General features: G+C 36.1%; 1 protein-coding gene across 1 annotated transcript in view; it reads left to right on the top strand.

The window, feature by feature from the left end:
* LOC141289436 (collagen alpha-1(XIV) chain-like) overlaps nt 1-13,505 on the top strand; it is a 72,366-nt gene that overhangs the window by 50,406 nt on the left and 8,455 nt on the right. The window contains 12 exon segments of the mRNA XM_073821532.1: nt 107-193; nt 322-375; nt 492-587; nt 3,559-3,612; nt 3,691-3,744; nt 3,830-3,883; nt 5,745-5,816; nt 5,890-5,925; nt 6,001-6,067; nt 6,155-6,343; nt 6,438-6,515; nt 11,623-11,786. Coding sequence (XP_073677633.1) covers nt 107-193; nt 322-375; nt 492-587; nt 3,559-3,612; nt 3,691-3,744; nt 3,830-3,883; nt 5,745-5,816; nt 5,890-5,925; nt 6,001-6,067; nt 6,155-6,343; nt 6,438-6,515; nt 11,623-11,786 — 1,005 coding nt within the window.

Raw genomic sequence — 13,505 nt, forward strand, 5'->3', positions numbered from 1 at the left:
AGTGTTAGATATTTCATCTTTAGATAGTGTTTTATTTTTGTTATTTAATGATTTGAATGTACCGACTCATGGATGTGTGATCCGGCGGTGGTTTGTTTGTTCTCAGAGGAAGGAAGCTGATTGTCCGTCTCTCCCACGCGCCTGCACCTGCACTCAGGACAGTAAGGGCCCTCCTGGCCCCGTCGGACCCCCAGTACGACCCCTTCATCTTCATCATCTTCATCATCTTCATCATCATCTACTCAGACATCACTCACTGACTTTCTCTCTCTCTATGTGTGTGTGTGTGTGTGTGTGTGTGTGTGTGTGTGTGTGTGACAGGGAGGTCCGGGCATCAGAGGGGCCAGAGGAGATCGAGGTGAACCCGGCCCTGTGGTACAGTATTACCCACAATCCACCTCACTAACACAGTTCATCAAATCAATGAGAGCTCCAGAGATTACAAGTGTGATTGTATGTGTGTGTGTGTGTGTGTGTGTGTGTGTGTGTAGGGTCCTGTGGGTCCAGTAGGGGACGCTGGTGTTCCAGGTGCTCAGGGGGCTCCTGGTCCTCCGGGGCCCAGCGGACGCTCCATCAGAGGCCCTATGGTAACTAACCAGCACCTCCACTCAGCCTGTCAACAGCCGTGCGTTAAACTGCACATGTTCATACAAGATGCTTATGATCACTTTTTAAAATTTAAGGCCTGGAAAACCCTTAAAAATATTAACATTACTGAAGAGGAACTTGAAAAGTGCTTGAATTATTGAAAAGACAGTGTCTCTAAAATAGGGTTGCAAAGGGGTAGAAAATGTCTGATAATTTTTGGAAACTTTCCAAAAAACCCTGGAAAGTTTTCGCATTTTCTGGAATGTTTTTGAAATTTACGGGAAATTTTCCACCTTTTTGCAACCCTGATCTAAAAATAAGTGTCTAATTTTGTCAAAAAGCACATATCTTGTCACGCACAATTAAAAAAAACACCTTTTTCGCTTATAATGTCAGAAAACAGTCGAGCCAGTAGTAGCACTGACAGTGTCGTGGAAACATGGCTGAAGATGCAGATGAACCGAATCAATTGAGTCATTTATGCTGGAGCCGCTCCGATTGATTCAAACTCGTGACTTCGGTCATTTATTTCAAGTGATTTACTAGCAAAAAAACAGATCTAATTAAAAGAGCCATTCATTTTAGAATTTCAACATCACGTGTAAAGATTTTAGAAAGCATGTAGTGATGGGTGAAACAGAGCTTTTCCAAACTCTGAATCATTCGAACCGCTGTGTCGCTAAATGATTCACTCTTTCGAAGCACTTCTATCATATTGTGTATTGCGAATCATCTGATTTAGATCGGGACTTCAAATTGCGTATTGCAGCTTGTTTGATTCAGAATGGAATGGTTTGTGAATCATTTTCCAAATGTTATAATTCAAATCACATTATTCACGATACGCAAAGTTCCAGTGGAAGTCAAATGATTCACAATCCGCACTCGATTCTTCAGAGCATGGATTGCCAATCGTTTGATTCAGTGCGGGTTCGGAAATCATTTTTTCAGTTTGTTTTTTTAAATAGTGAAAAATATCAAACCATGAAGGCAGTACAGTTATACAAACAGAACAAAGAAAAAGATGTACACAAATACAATTCCCTGAAGAAAAAAGTGGTTTTACTATAGTAAAAGTGTATATACTTTAGCAGTGCCTAACTTTATTTTTTATTAGTATATTTTTAATGATCTATTTCTCATTTTTTAGAATTTGAAATAGAACACATTGTTTGATAAATGAGATCTTTGATTGAAGTAGTGCTTGAAAAGTCCTGGAATTTCGTTTAACGGTATCTGTACGAACCCTGGCTAACGTATGCATAAAAAATGAAGTAGGCTTAAGGGGGCATTTGCACTGTTTTCAACCATTTTGGCCATTCTTTTATACGACAGCTGCATTTTGGAGACTGGAAAATGCAAACGTTTGAAAACACATTTCAGAATGCAAGATTTTGTAAACAATACTGTCATTCTCTCTGTGTGAACAACGAAATGTGAATTTGTGCAACCCTGACATCAGGTGTGTTCAGTCTGCAGGAATGCATATGTGTGCAGTTCTTTATAAAGGGATGTCGCCACCTGCTGGCCTAGCTTCAATAATACAGAGTTTGAAGTCATTTTTGAAGATCTGTGTGAACTGGGATCATTTTGACAATGTTGTCGACTGAATGCGAAATAGGTTAAAAATGAAAGGAAAACATTGCTGTTTTTATTACATATATAGCTGCTCAAAGGTTTGTGATCAGTAAGATTTTTAATGCTTTTTAAAGGAGACTTTTCTGCTCATCAGGGCTGCGTTTATTTGATTAAAAATACAGAAAAAAATGTGTAATTGTGAAATATTATTGCAATTTAAAATAGTGGTTTTCTATATTAATTTACTTTAAAATGTATTTATTATTAATGATTCAAAGCTGAATTTCCAGCATCATTACTGCAGTCTTCAGTGTCACATGATCCTTCAGAAATCATTCTAATATACTGATTTATTATCATTTTATTATAATGTTGCAAACTGTGATGCTTAATTTTTTTTTTTTAACCTGTGATACTTTTTTTCAGGATTCTTTGATGAATAAAAAGTTAAAAAGAACAGCATTTATTTAAAATAGAAAACTTTTGTAACAATAAACACCTCGTTCAAAGTTTGGGGTCAGTAACTTTTATCTTTCTTTCTCTTTTGAAAGAAATTAATACTTTTATTCAGCAAGGATGTGTTAAATTGATCAAAAGTGATAGTAAAGACTTCTTAGAAAAGATTTTTATTTTGAATAAATGCTGTTCTTTTTAACTTTTTATTCATCAAAGAATCCTGAAAAAAGTATCTCAGGTTCCAAAAATAATATTAAGCAGCACAACTGTTTCCAACATTATAATAAAACTAATAAATCAGTATATTAGAATGATTTCTGGAGGATCATGTGACACTGAAGACTGGAGTAATGATGCTGAAAAGCTTTGCATCACAGAAATAAATTATATTTGAAAGTATATTTAAAAAATTTTTGAATGGCAATTTCATAATATTACTTTTTTCTGTATTTTTGATCAAATAAATGAAACTTTGATAAGCATTAAAAAAAAAAAGAGACTTAAAAAACAACAACATTAACCCCCAGTTTCACAAACAAGGTTTAAGCCTAGTCCTAGACTAAAATGTAAGTCTGAGCTGTTTAACTGAAGGAAACTTGCACTGACTGATCTTAAAATATATCAGTGTCTTTGTTTTGTCTCCAGATGCACACCAGTGATGTTTTTTTCCAAGGCACGTTTATAAAAATTACTTAAAAGTCTTAAATGAACGATGGTCTAATCTTGGCTTTGCTAAGCCCTGTCTGTGAAACCGGGCCTAAAAGTCTCAAACTTTTGAGCAGCAGTGTATATAACTCACAATAGTAATAATTCCAAAATAAAAGTAGATTTGGAGTTATTAGAGTCACTTCCTCTAGATGTGCGTTTGCTGTGAAACATGGCGTACAGAAGCGGTGTGTTGAAGACCTGATGTATGAGTGACTGGTGTGTTTGTAGGGGGCTCCGGGTGAGACGGGACAGAAGGGTGACGCTGGTCCTCCAGGATCGCAGGTAAATCACTCGCTGCTCTCCGTAACTCTCTGTCTGTGTGTCTGCTGTGTGTCTGAAGATCATCTCGTGTTGCTGTAGGGTGTTCCCGGTTCTCCAGGGCCTGCGGGACGCGACGGGCCTCCAGGAGCGAGGGTAATGTGTCCATCATGCATGCTGACGCTCATCACACTAACGCTGCTCTGGATCATATGTGGACATGTGTTGTCGTCCTCCACAGGGGCTGCAGGGTCAGGACGGTCCTCAGGGACGGGTGGGAGCACCAGGATCCATAGTGAGTCCACAAACACATGTTAGAGGTGTCATGAACTGCACCATATATCGAGTTAAAATCAATGTATGCATTTTAGAGTGCAACGTGTTGCTGTGTTCATTTACATGCGTTCAGCTCATGATCATGCCATATTATAAAAGAAGCGTAAAAATATGGGAAATTCAAAATTATATTTTTGATTGCAAAAAACGCTTTTCTTACTTCGATTTTTGTCTGGTTTCCAGCCAAAATATCTAAAACCTAAATCAAGAAGGATTTTCTAGATGAGTAAAATTTTTTTCTTGTTTTCAAGTCAAAATTAAGTGAGTTTTTCCTTAGATCAAGCTAAATAATCTCTTATTTCAAACAGAAAACAAGATTATTTCCCCATTGGCAGATTGTCTTGCTCGTTTCAAGCAAAAACACACTTAATTTTGACTAATATAATAATTTTTACTGGTCTAGAAAATCCTTCTTGATTTAAGAATTTTTAGATATTTTTTAAATTTTTAAATAATTTTTTGCGGTGTTCTTGCATTGACGTGAGTTTGATATAAAAATAATTTAATTTAATCATTAAAACTGTTATTTAAACGTTTAAATAATTTAAAATGTTAACAATAAAAATGATTTTTTTTAATGCAATATATTTATATACAATGCAGCATTTACTTTCAATCAATTTGGATTTTTGGCCCTTCATATTAAAATAGCTGTGCTATTGATTAAGATTTTCCAGTATGTTTAATTTTTTTTATTGGATTATTTTGTTTATTTTTTTTTATATAAAAGTATTTCCAGCAAATATAAAAAGATTATTCATTTCATTTTTTGGTGTGAAAGGGCTAAAGGAGGCTAAAGGAAAAGTAAATTCACGTCTGTACAGTAAAACTGTAGGAGAAGGAAGTCCAACACTCTTCAATAATAAGAAAAAAGAAGCACAAATATTAGTTAATCTAAAGTTTTGCTTATTAGTATGGATGAATTGGATCAACAAAGATCAGCAGCAAAGACGTTGGTTAATAAAATAGGATTAAATACATAAAGGAAACTTTATTTAACCGTTACTTTTTAAAAAAAAAGTAACTCAGATATTTTCTTGTACATGAAAAAGTAGTGTGTTACTTTACTAGTTACTTGAAAAGAGTAATCTGATTACGTAACGTAAAGTTACTTTGTAATGTGTTACCCCCAACACTGGACACTATACCGTTCAAAAGCTTGAAATCAGTATTTTTATTGTTTTTTTTTTTTGTGGGGGGAAAGAAATGATAGAAATGAATACTTTTATTTAGCAAGGATGATTTAAATTGATCAAAAGTAATGATTAAGATATTTATAATGTTATAAATGCTGTTCTTCTGAACTTTCTATTCATCAAAGAAACCTACTCAGCTGTTTTCTACATAATAATAAATGTTATTTTGATCAGCAAATCAGTGTATTAGAATGATTTCTGAAGGATCATGTGACACTGAAGACTGAAGTAATGATGCTGAAAATTCAGCTTTGAAATCACAGGAAAAAATTACATTCTAAAATATTTTCAAATAGAAAGCTGTTATTTTAAATAGTAAAAGTATTTCTCATTTTTACTGTTTTTGCAGTACTTTGGATCCAATAAATGCAGGCTTGGTTAAAAAACAAAAATCTTACTGTTCAACAGTTTGTGACTGGTAGTGTAAAAGGTTTGCACTCAGAAAATAGTTTTATTTTTAGTCACATAGCCCAACGAAATCACCGCATTTATTCTTGAATGTTTAATTCCTTACAAATAAAGCTGTTGAAAATGTAGTTTTAATGGCAGTAAGTCATCAGTTCTGTCCAGTGTCATTCAGCTCTAGTCAACAGAGTGCATTTCTAACCGGTGTCTTGTCCTCAGGGGGGTCCAGGAGCACCAGGGGCCCCGGGAGAAAATGGCCCTCCAGGACCCACAGGAGACCAGGGTCCTCCGGTATGTGTTTCCACACACATGCGCACATTAGCAGTGACCGAACTGATCCTAAACCCTCCTCTGTGTGTTTCAGGGACCCCCGGGATCCAAGGGAGAGAAGGGTGAGCGGGTGAGTCAGATAAAGAGATCCTCCTCACGTTCTCATCTCTGATGTGTTTCATTCATACTCATGTGTGTTGAATAGGGTGAAGTCCAGTCCACGTCTTCTGTCCAGGCCATAGCCAGACAAGTGTGTGAGCAGCTGATCCAGAGTGAGTCCACGGGCGTACAGTCACACTGCATGCTGGGATTGCGTTTGCGTGTCTGACGTCTCTCTCTCTCTCTCTCTCCGGTCGCAGGTCACATGGCACGCTACAATTCCATCCTGAACCACATTCCCAGTCAGCCGGTGTCCATCCGCACCGTTCCCGGACCGCCGGGAGAGCCGGGGCGACAGGGGTCTCCAGGACCTCAGGGAGAGCAGGGGCCGCCGGGACGGCCGGGATTCCCCGGCACTAACGGAGAGAACGGCCTGCCGGGAGCCAGAGGTGGAGGATTGCATCTTTACTTAAAGACTGACACACACAGAAAACACTAACCTGACAGAGAGACTCACTCAAACTCTGTGTTTGTCATCACCAGGACCTCTGGGTGAGAAGGGAGAGAAGGGCAGTCCAGGTGTAGGTGTCCAGGGACCCAGAGGACCTGCTGGACCACCAGGTGAACACACACCGTCACAGACACACACTGTGTTGCAGGTTAAAGAATTTTGAAAAGTTGGAACTTCCAAAATGCAGCTTCAAAGGGCTCTAAATGATCCCAGACGAGGAATAAGGGTCTTATCTAGAGAAACAATTGGATATGTTCATGTATTTATATTCTTTTTAACCCTCAAAGACCGAGACAGCCGCCGGCGGCTAAAAATAACTATTGGTCTTAAATGTTTAATAACTTTTGAACCGCTAATCCAATTTGAATGCTTTAAAAAGTCTCGTAAAGTACAGAGTCTGCTCTTTTCAGTGATATCGCATTGTCTCATTTGGATATTCAGAGGCTCCGTAGTAAGCGTGATTACGTCATCACATTTCCTCAGCACTGATTCGTCAGATGAAATCAACACGTTTTGGTCCTCTGAGCCAAACAGGAAAGATTGTTGATGCTTAGTCCCACCCCTGTGCCCCGATTGGTTCAAACTGTCATCTATTCAACCAATAAACATAGGTTTTGGTCTTTTGAACCACCGATTAGTATGTTTCTTTGCAGATCTGAACAGACGCAAAGTGAAAGCAAAGTGTGTCTTGCGTGCATGAAAACAAACGCAAAATAACACATTTGCATGACAGCATTCTTTGAAAATGTACAGAAATACTCACGACAGAGCCCTTTGACATAAAACAAACCAAAAACAAGGATGAAACAACAGTAGATATCGGATAAAGCACTGGAATGTGGGTTTTCGGTCACTAGGCGATGTCCCGGTAAAATAGATTCCGACGCAGACTACAGCCAGCAGATCCATCTATTTGGTTGTTATATTATGTAACTAATTATTATATAGTTTTTAAAGATTATTTGTACTATTTTTTCGGTTGCACTCTGTATATTTCTCTCTCATTTTGTGTGTAGTTTGTGAATAATTTGGATTGTTTATTTATTTTTTTGTTGCACAAGACAGTTTGTGCATTTTTTCTTGTGCTACTTTCTACACTATTTGTGTTTATTGTTCATCTTTTGGATTAAGAATATATTTATGAAATAGTAAATTATTTTTTACTGTGTTTTGCTATTATTTAACACTGTTTCTGCAATGACTTTACTCCTGAAACGTTTTTGGACAGATCTATATTGTCAATAAACGAAATGGGCCTGTTTTTCACTGAAAAGCACCTAAATAATATTGTAATAATTGGCTATAACTTGCTTGGGGAATGTTATATATAGACAAAATTTTATTTGGAAGTGTAAAACACCTAAATACAAATTTTTAAAGAAAAAAATCTAAACTTCAGGAGTTTTTGTTTGAGTACACAGTAAAAAACACCCAATTGTTGGTAGCGTTTTTTCCTAAAATTCTGGAAATTCACTAATTTTTAGAGAAAACAAAAGGAAATTTGTAATTTTAAATTAGCTAGACATAAAGTTCAAGTTCTTATGTTTATAATGATATATGACAATTGATGCTGACTGCTAGAATAGGTCTGAAAAAACAAAAAAATATACAGGTGCCTCAGGTGCCCCAAAAATGTTCTAGGTCTTTAAGGGTTAACATCAAATGCTGGTCTTGTCTAGCTCTGCGATGCGCACTCTGTGTATTCCAGTTCAAGACAGTTAGGGTTTGTCCAAAAACTCCCATCTCATTTTCTCCTCCGACTTCAAAATCGTCCTCCATCGCTGTGGAAGTACCCAATGTTTACTATGGCTGCCCCCTAATAGTCGACTATGTTGACCACAAGAGGCTTGGTCGACTAAACTTTTTTTTTTTTTATTGGAGAAATATCTGCAATACACATGATTGTTAAAAATCAAAAGGTCCTCCATATTTTCTTTTTACATACAAGAACTAAATATGTGACCCTGGACCACAAAACCAGTCTTCAGTCGCTGGGGTATATTTGTAGCAATAGCCAAAAATACATTGCATGGGTCAAAATTTTTTATTTTTCTTCTATGCCAAAAATCATTAAGAAATTAAGTAAAGATCATGTCTATGAAGATTTTTTTGTAAAATTCCTACTGTAAATATATCAAAATGTCATTTTTGATTAGTAATATGCATTGTTAAGAACCTAATTTGGACAACTTTAAAGGTGATTTTCTCAATATTTAGATTTTTTTGCACCCTCAGATTCCAGATTTTCAAATAGATGTATCTCGGACAAATATTGTCCTATCCTAACAAACCATACATCAACAGAAAGCTTATTTATTGAGCTTTCAAATGATGTATGCATCTCAGTTTTGTCAAATTTAACCTTATGACTGGTTTTGTGGTCCAGGGTCACATATGATCTACACCTGCAGATATTAAGTGTACACAGGTATATATTAACATATGAATACAGTGTTCTTGGTCTTACTATACAAGCATATACGACCTGAATATACATATAAATGTGTATCAGTTTTGCTCGACTAAGCTTTTAAAGGGGTCATATGTTGTTGCTAAAAAGAGCATTATTTTGTGTATTTGTTGTAATGCAATGTGTTTATGCAGTTTGAGGTTCAAAACACATATTATTTTCCACACACTGTACATTATTGTTGCTCCTCTCTGCCCCTTTCTGAAACACTTTTTCCATCGATGATCTAAACCGTGGTGTTCTCTGATTGGCCAGCTATCTGGTGCATTGTGATTGGTCGAATACCTCAAGCGTGAAGGAAATGTTTTGCCCCTTACCATGCCGTTTCTCAGTGCGATGAGACAGAAACAATAAAACCCATTATAAACGAGGCATTTGTTGCATCCAGTGGGGACATAACTACTGATTATAATGACTCAGACTGGCTTTTTTGCATTGCGTCACATAAACATAACACCATGTCTGCATTTGCAATCGTAGAATGAGAAACAACAAGCACTACTCTACACTGGCGTTTGAAATGTTCGGTACTGAAGTCTTTAAATATGAAAACATACTCACAGGCCGTCAGTCAGAAGCGCAGACTGTCCTTGCAACATTGGAATTGCCCCACTTTATAGCCTTAACCCTTTGTGTACAGCTGGCAAATCAAATATTTGTGTTGTATTGTTCCGGAACAGTGTTGTAAATATAACTTAACCACTGATTTCCAATTGTGTCCTCATTTGGAAGACCAAACAAAGTACTTTCGCTTTGGCAATGAAACACATGCGTCTCCACAACATGGCTATGGCTGCAACACTACTACAGCCGCTAAAAGTTAGGCCTTCTTTCTTTCCATATACATATGGGTGGTGTTATGCTAATCTACTCGCCCCGTGACGTGGACCAGTTGTGGCGTGTGGCATCAAAATGCTCATTCATTGACCTCAAATATGGCTTATCATCTGAAATATGTAAGTAGTAGCAACTTTGCTTGGCCGCTCAATGTTAATGTAGAAACATGTGTGTCTGTGTGGAAACTGAATAGTAGCGCCCTTACTGCGTGACTGAAGGCTCTGGTGCGCTCACTTTCTCTGTAAATTATCTGTCACTTCTTGGTCATACAGATAAGAATAATACATCTTTCGAATCTCTAGCGACTGTACGTTTATTTGTGTGCACTCACAATAATAACGAAACGTTGTGCTTTTGTAAAATAATGAAAGTGAATAGGATGCACTTTCTGCTGTCGGTTTCTGTGAACTTAAATGCATCAAGAAAAATAATTAACTGAAAATCTGTGTATACTGCTTGCCTATACATTAGAAAACATATCTATAGAGAGCAAAACATCTACTTTTTAATGAACCAATTCAACTGGAAAACAAATATTCTCAGACTACTGCAGAGACGTCGAGTCAGTGTCGCAGACTTCTTCTCGTAAGACGAAAACAAAGAAAAGCACTAGTTTATCAAAAACGTATTCAAATGTTAATGCAGCCTCCTTACTGTTTTCAATGAGGTGATGTGATCAAATAGATACTAATGCAGCAAAGGGTTCAAAGACCAAAGATGACAATCATTCACAAATCTGCTGCTGCCAGCAAAAACTAGGACTGAGCTCTTCTTGTGGGTTTACCACTAAATAAAAGACAACATTCAGAAATGTTAGTGTTGGCATTTTACTGATGTTCTGTAAAATAAAATTAAAAAAAGTATGAAAAAGCAAGGCTGCATTTATTTGTACATTAAAAACACAAGCCTGATTCAAAAAGGGGGGCTTAAAAATGGCCAAAGAATATTATTTTACTAACTTATTCACTTGAAGTTAAATTGTGCTTTGTTGGTAGACTATATTGTCTACTTGAATGGTAAAAACGTTCAGCGTTAAGTAAATGTTTTTAAATTGTTGTTTTGTAATTTATTTATTTTTGGGAAACCAAGAAAAAAACTGTAAAAAGCATGTTTTGGCTATTTAATTTATGCAATGGTGGAAAAAAAAGGCAAAATAAATTGGGAAAACAGACGAAAATCAGCCTTCGGTCCAGTGTTTAGTTTTGTTTGGCTTTGGCCAAGAATTGTCATTTCGGTGCATCCCTGCTTATTAGGCTATGTAGGCAATAAAAGGCTCATTATTATAATTTAAATGGTTTATTATGAAATGTGCGATTAGTCAACTAATGCTTAAAATGAACGACCACTAGTCGACCAGAAAAATCTTTAGTCAAGGGCATCCCTAGTGTTTACAAAGTGTTAACAGTTGGAGGAGAAAATGTCTAACTGTCTTGAACAGGAGTACACAGCGTACGCATTCGCATCACAGAGCTAGACAACATGAGTGTTTGTGGTTAAAAACAGTGTATAAATATTAATTTGCTCAATAAAATAATAATCATTTTCTTCTTCGTCTGGGATCATTTAGACTCCTTTGAAGCTGCATTTAAACTGCATTTTGAAAGTTCAAACTCAGAGAAAATTTAAACGTTTTCCTCAAGAAACAATTTCATTATGACTGAAGAAGGAAAGACATGAACATATTTGATGACAAGGGGGTGAGTACATGATCTGTAAATATTTGTTCTGAAAGTGAACTTCTTTAACTCACATTCTGAGGAAATCAGTGTTGGCTTTAATAATCTTTCAGCATAATATGAAAACTTCAGACAGACAACTGCATAAATACATAAATGTGTGTGTGTGGAGTCAAATGAATGAATAGAATATGAAACAGGAAGCTGAAGAATCTGTTTCCTGCTGTGCCACAGGACCTCCTGGTGAAGGCAGAACAGGAAGTACAGGTCCATCTGGTCGCCCCGGTAACCCCGGCAGTCCAGGCAGACCCGGCGTACCAGGAGCTGTTGGTCCACCCGGCCCGCCCGGATACTGCGACCAGAACGCCTGCCTCGGCTACAACGTGGGAGGTGAGTGAGTGAGTGAGTGAGTGAGTGAGTGAGTGAGTGAGTGAGTGAGTGAGTGAGTGAGTGAGTGAGTGAGTGAGTGTGTGTGTGTGTGTGTGAGTGTGTGTGTGCGCATTAACCCACACTGCTGTCTTTAATAATATTCATAAGGGTCATAATGTCATGCTTGTGATGATTATGGCGTGCTGTGCATGTGCTGCATGAGACAACATGAACTCTCTCTAGATGTTCAGAATGCAATAAAACCATTGGACTGCATGATTAAAATGGAACTCTGCTCTGATTGAGTCGCTTTAGCATGCATTTGAGACACAGTATGCGCCAGTCGTTTTTACAAACGTGACATGAGAAGCACATGAACAGAAGGGAAGCTTTAGGGCTGTCTGCGGTTTTCTGTCAAAAGCTTAATGTTTGAAAATGAAGAAATTAAAACAGCTGCACTCTTAAAAATAAAGCTTCTTTTTTGGCATCAATGATTAATGAAGAACCTTGAACATCCATGGAATCTTTCAAATGCAGAAAAGGTTCTTTAGATTTTTAAACTGTTCTTCAAAATAGTAATATTTATTATTTGTTTAGGTCAATAGGGAAGAAAAATAGTTATCACCTTACTTACCCAGCTGATTGATTACATTGATTGCAAACATTTGTTGTATTACATGTATTCTAAAATGTTAGGTTTAAATATGCAAATGAGGCACTATTTAATTAAATATGCGCTAATTTGCATATATTTCTAGTACAAAATCTAAACACTGGATGAAGTCAGTTTCAAAATTCTTGTTTAATTTTTTTTTTTTACATTTTAGAGTCAAATGTTTTTACAGAGGAGATTTTTGGGGCATTAATTTTGTCATGCCATAATTCAGAAAAAAACTTACAACAGACAGAAAACAATATATTTTTACAATTTTGGAGGGAATAAAATGTATGTAATCAAGCAAATTCTATATGACCAAACCCCTCTGTAAAATCCTTCAGGATATAGTCAGGAACACAAATGCTCAGTGTGGTGCGTGTAAGTGCTGCTGAAGTGGAGATTTATGGCTCAGTGTAGGAGAAAAAACTCATTTTAAGAAAACAGCCTTTTAAAATCTGTATTGTAATTGAAATCTATCGACACAAATAGATAAAGTGCTATAAAAGATACACTTAACAGTGTCTTTCCACTAGTCTGAAAAAAATACTCTTTATGAAAAACCAAAAAGCCCAAAATCTTGACAGATGCCTGAAAAAACTTAATAATTTTATATTCATAAAAATAAATATTAAACCAATATCATTAGTCATATTAATATATAATCACAAAAAAGTGTGAAATGTTCTTCAAATAAATTACAGTTCTCTTACAGTTCAACAGGATTTCCATATTGTAGATACTGTAGCATGGCTCTATGCTTACTTTTAGTAACTTTAAATAAAATTTAGGAGCACACTCAAAAATTTAATGAGCACCTTCTAATCAATACTCAAAAATCTGATCAAAAATGAGCCTTCCCATTACGAGCTGATATTTGACTCCTTAAAGTGATTTACTGGGGAATTTAGTTTTTACCTTTGTAATTGCATTTTTCTAACTTTATTAAAAGTATGTCATCTTTTATGTCAAATAAAAAAAATAATATATATATATATATATATATATATATATATATACTAATAATATATATATATATATATATATATATATATATATATATATATATATATATATATATATATATATATAT

This window comes from Garra rufa, chromosome 17, assembly GCF_049309525.1.
Source record: "Garra rufa chromosome 17, GarRuf1.0, whole genome shotgun sequence".
NCBI classification, from domain to species: domain Eukaryota; kingdom Metazoa; phylum Chordata; class Actinopteri; order Cypriniformes; family Cyprinidae; genus Garra; species Garra rufa.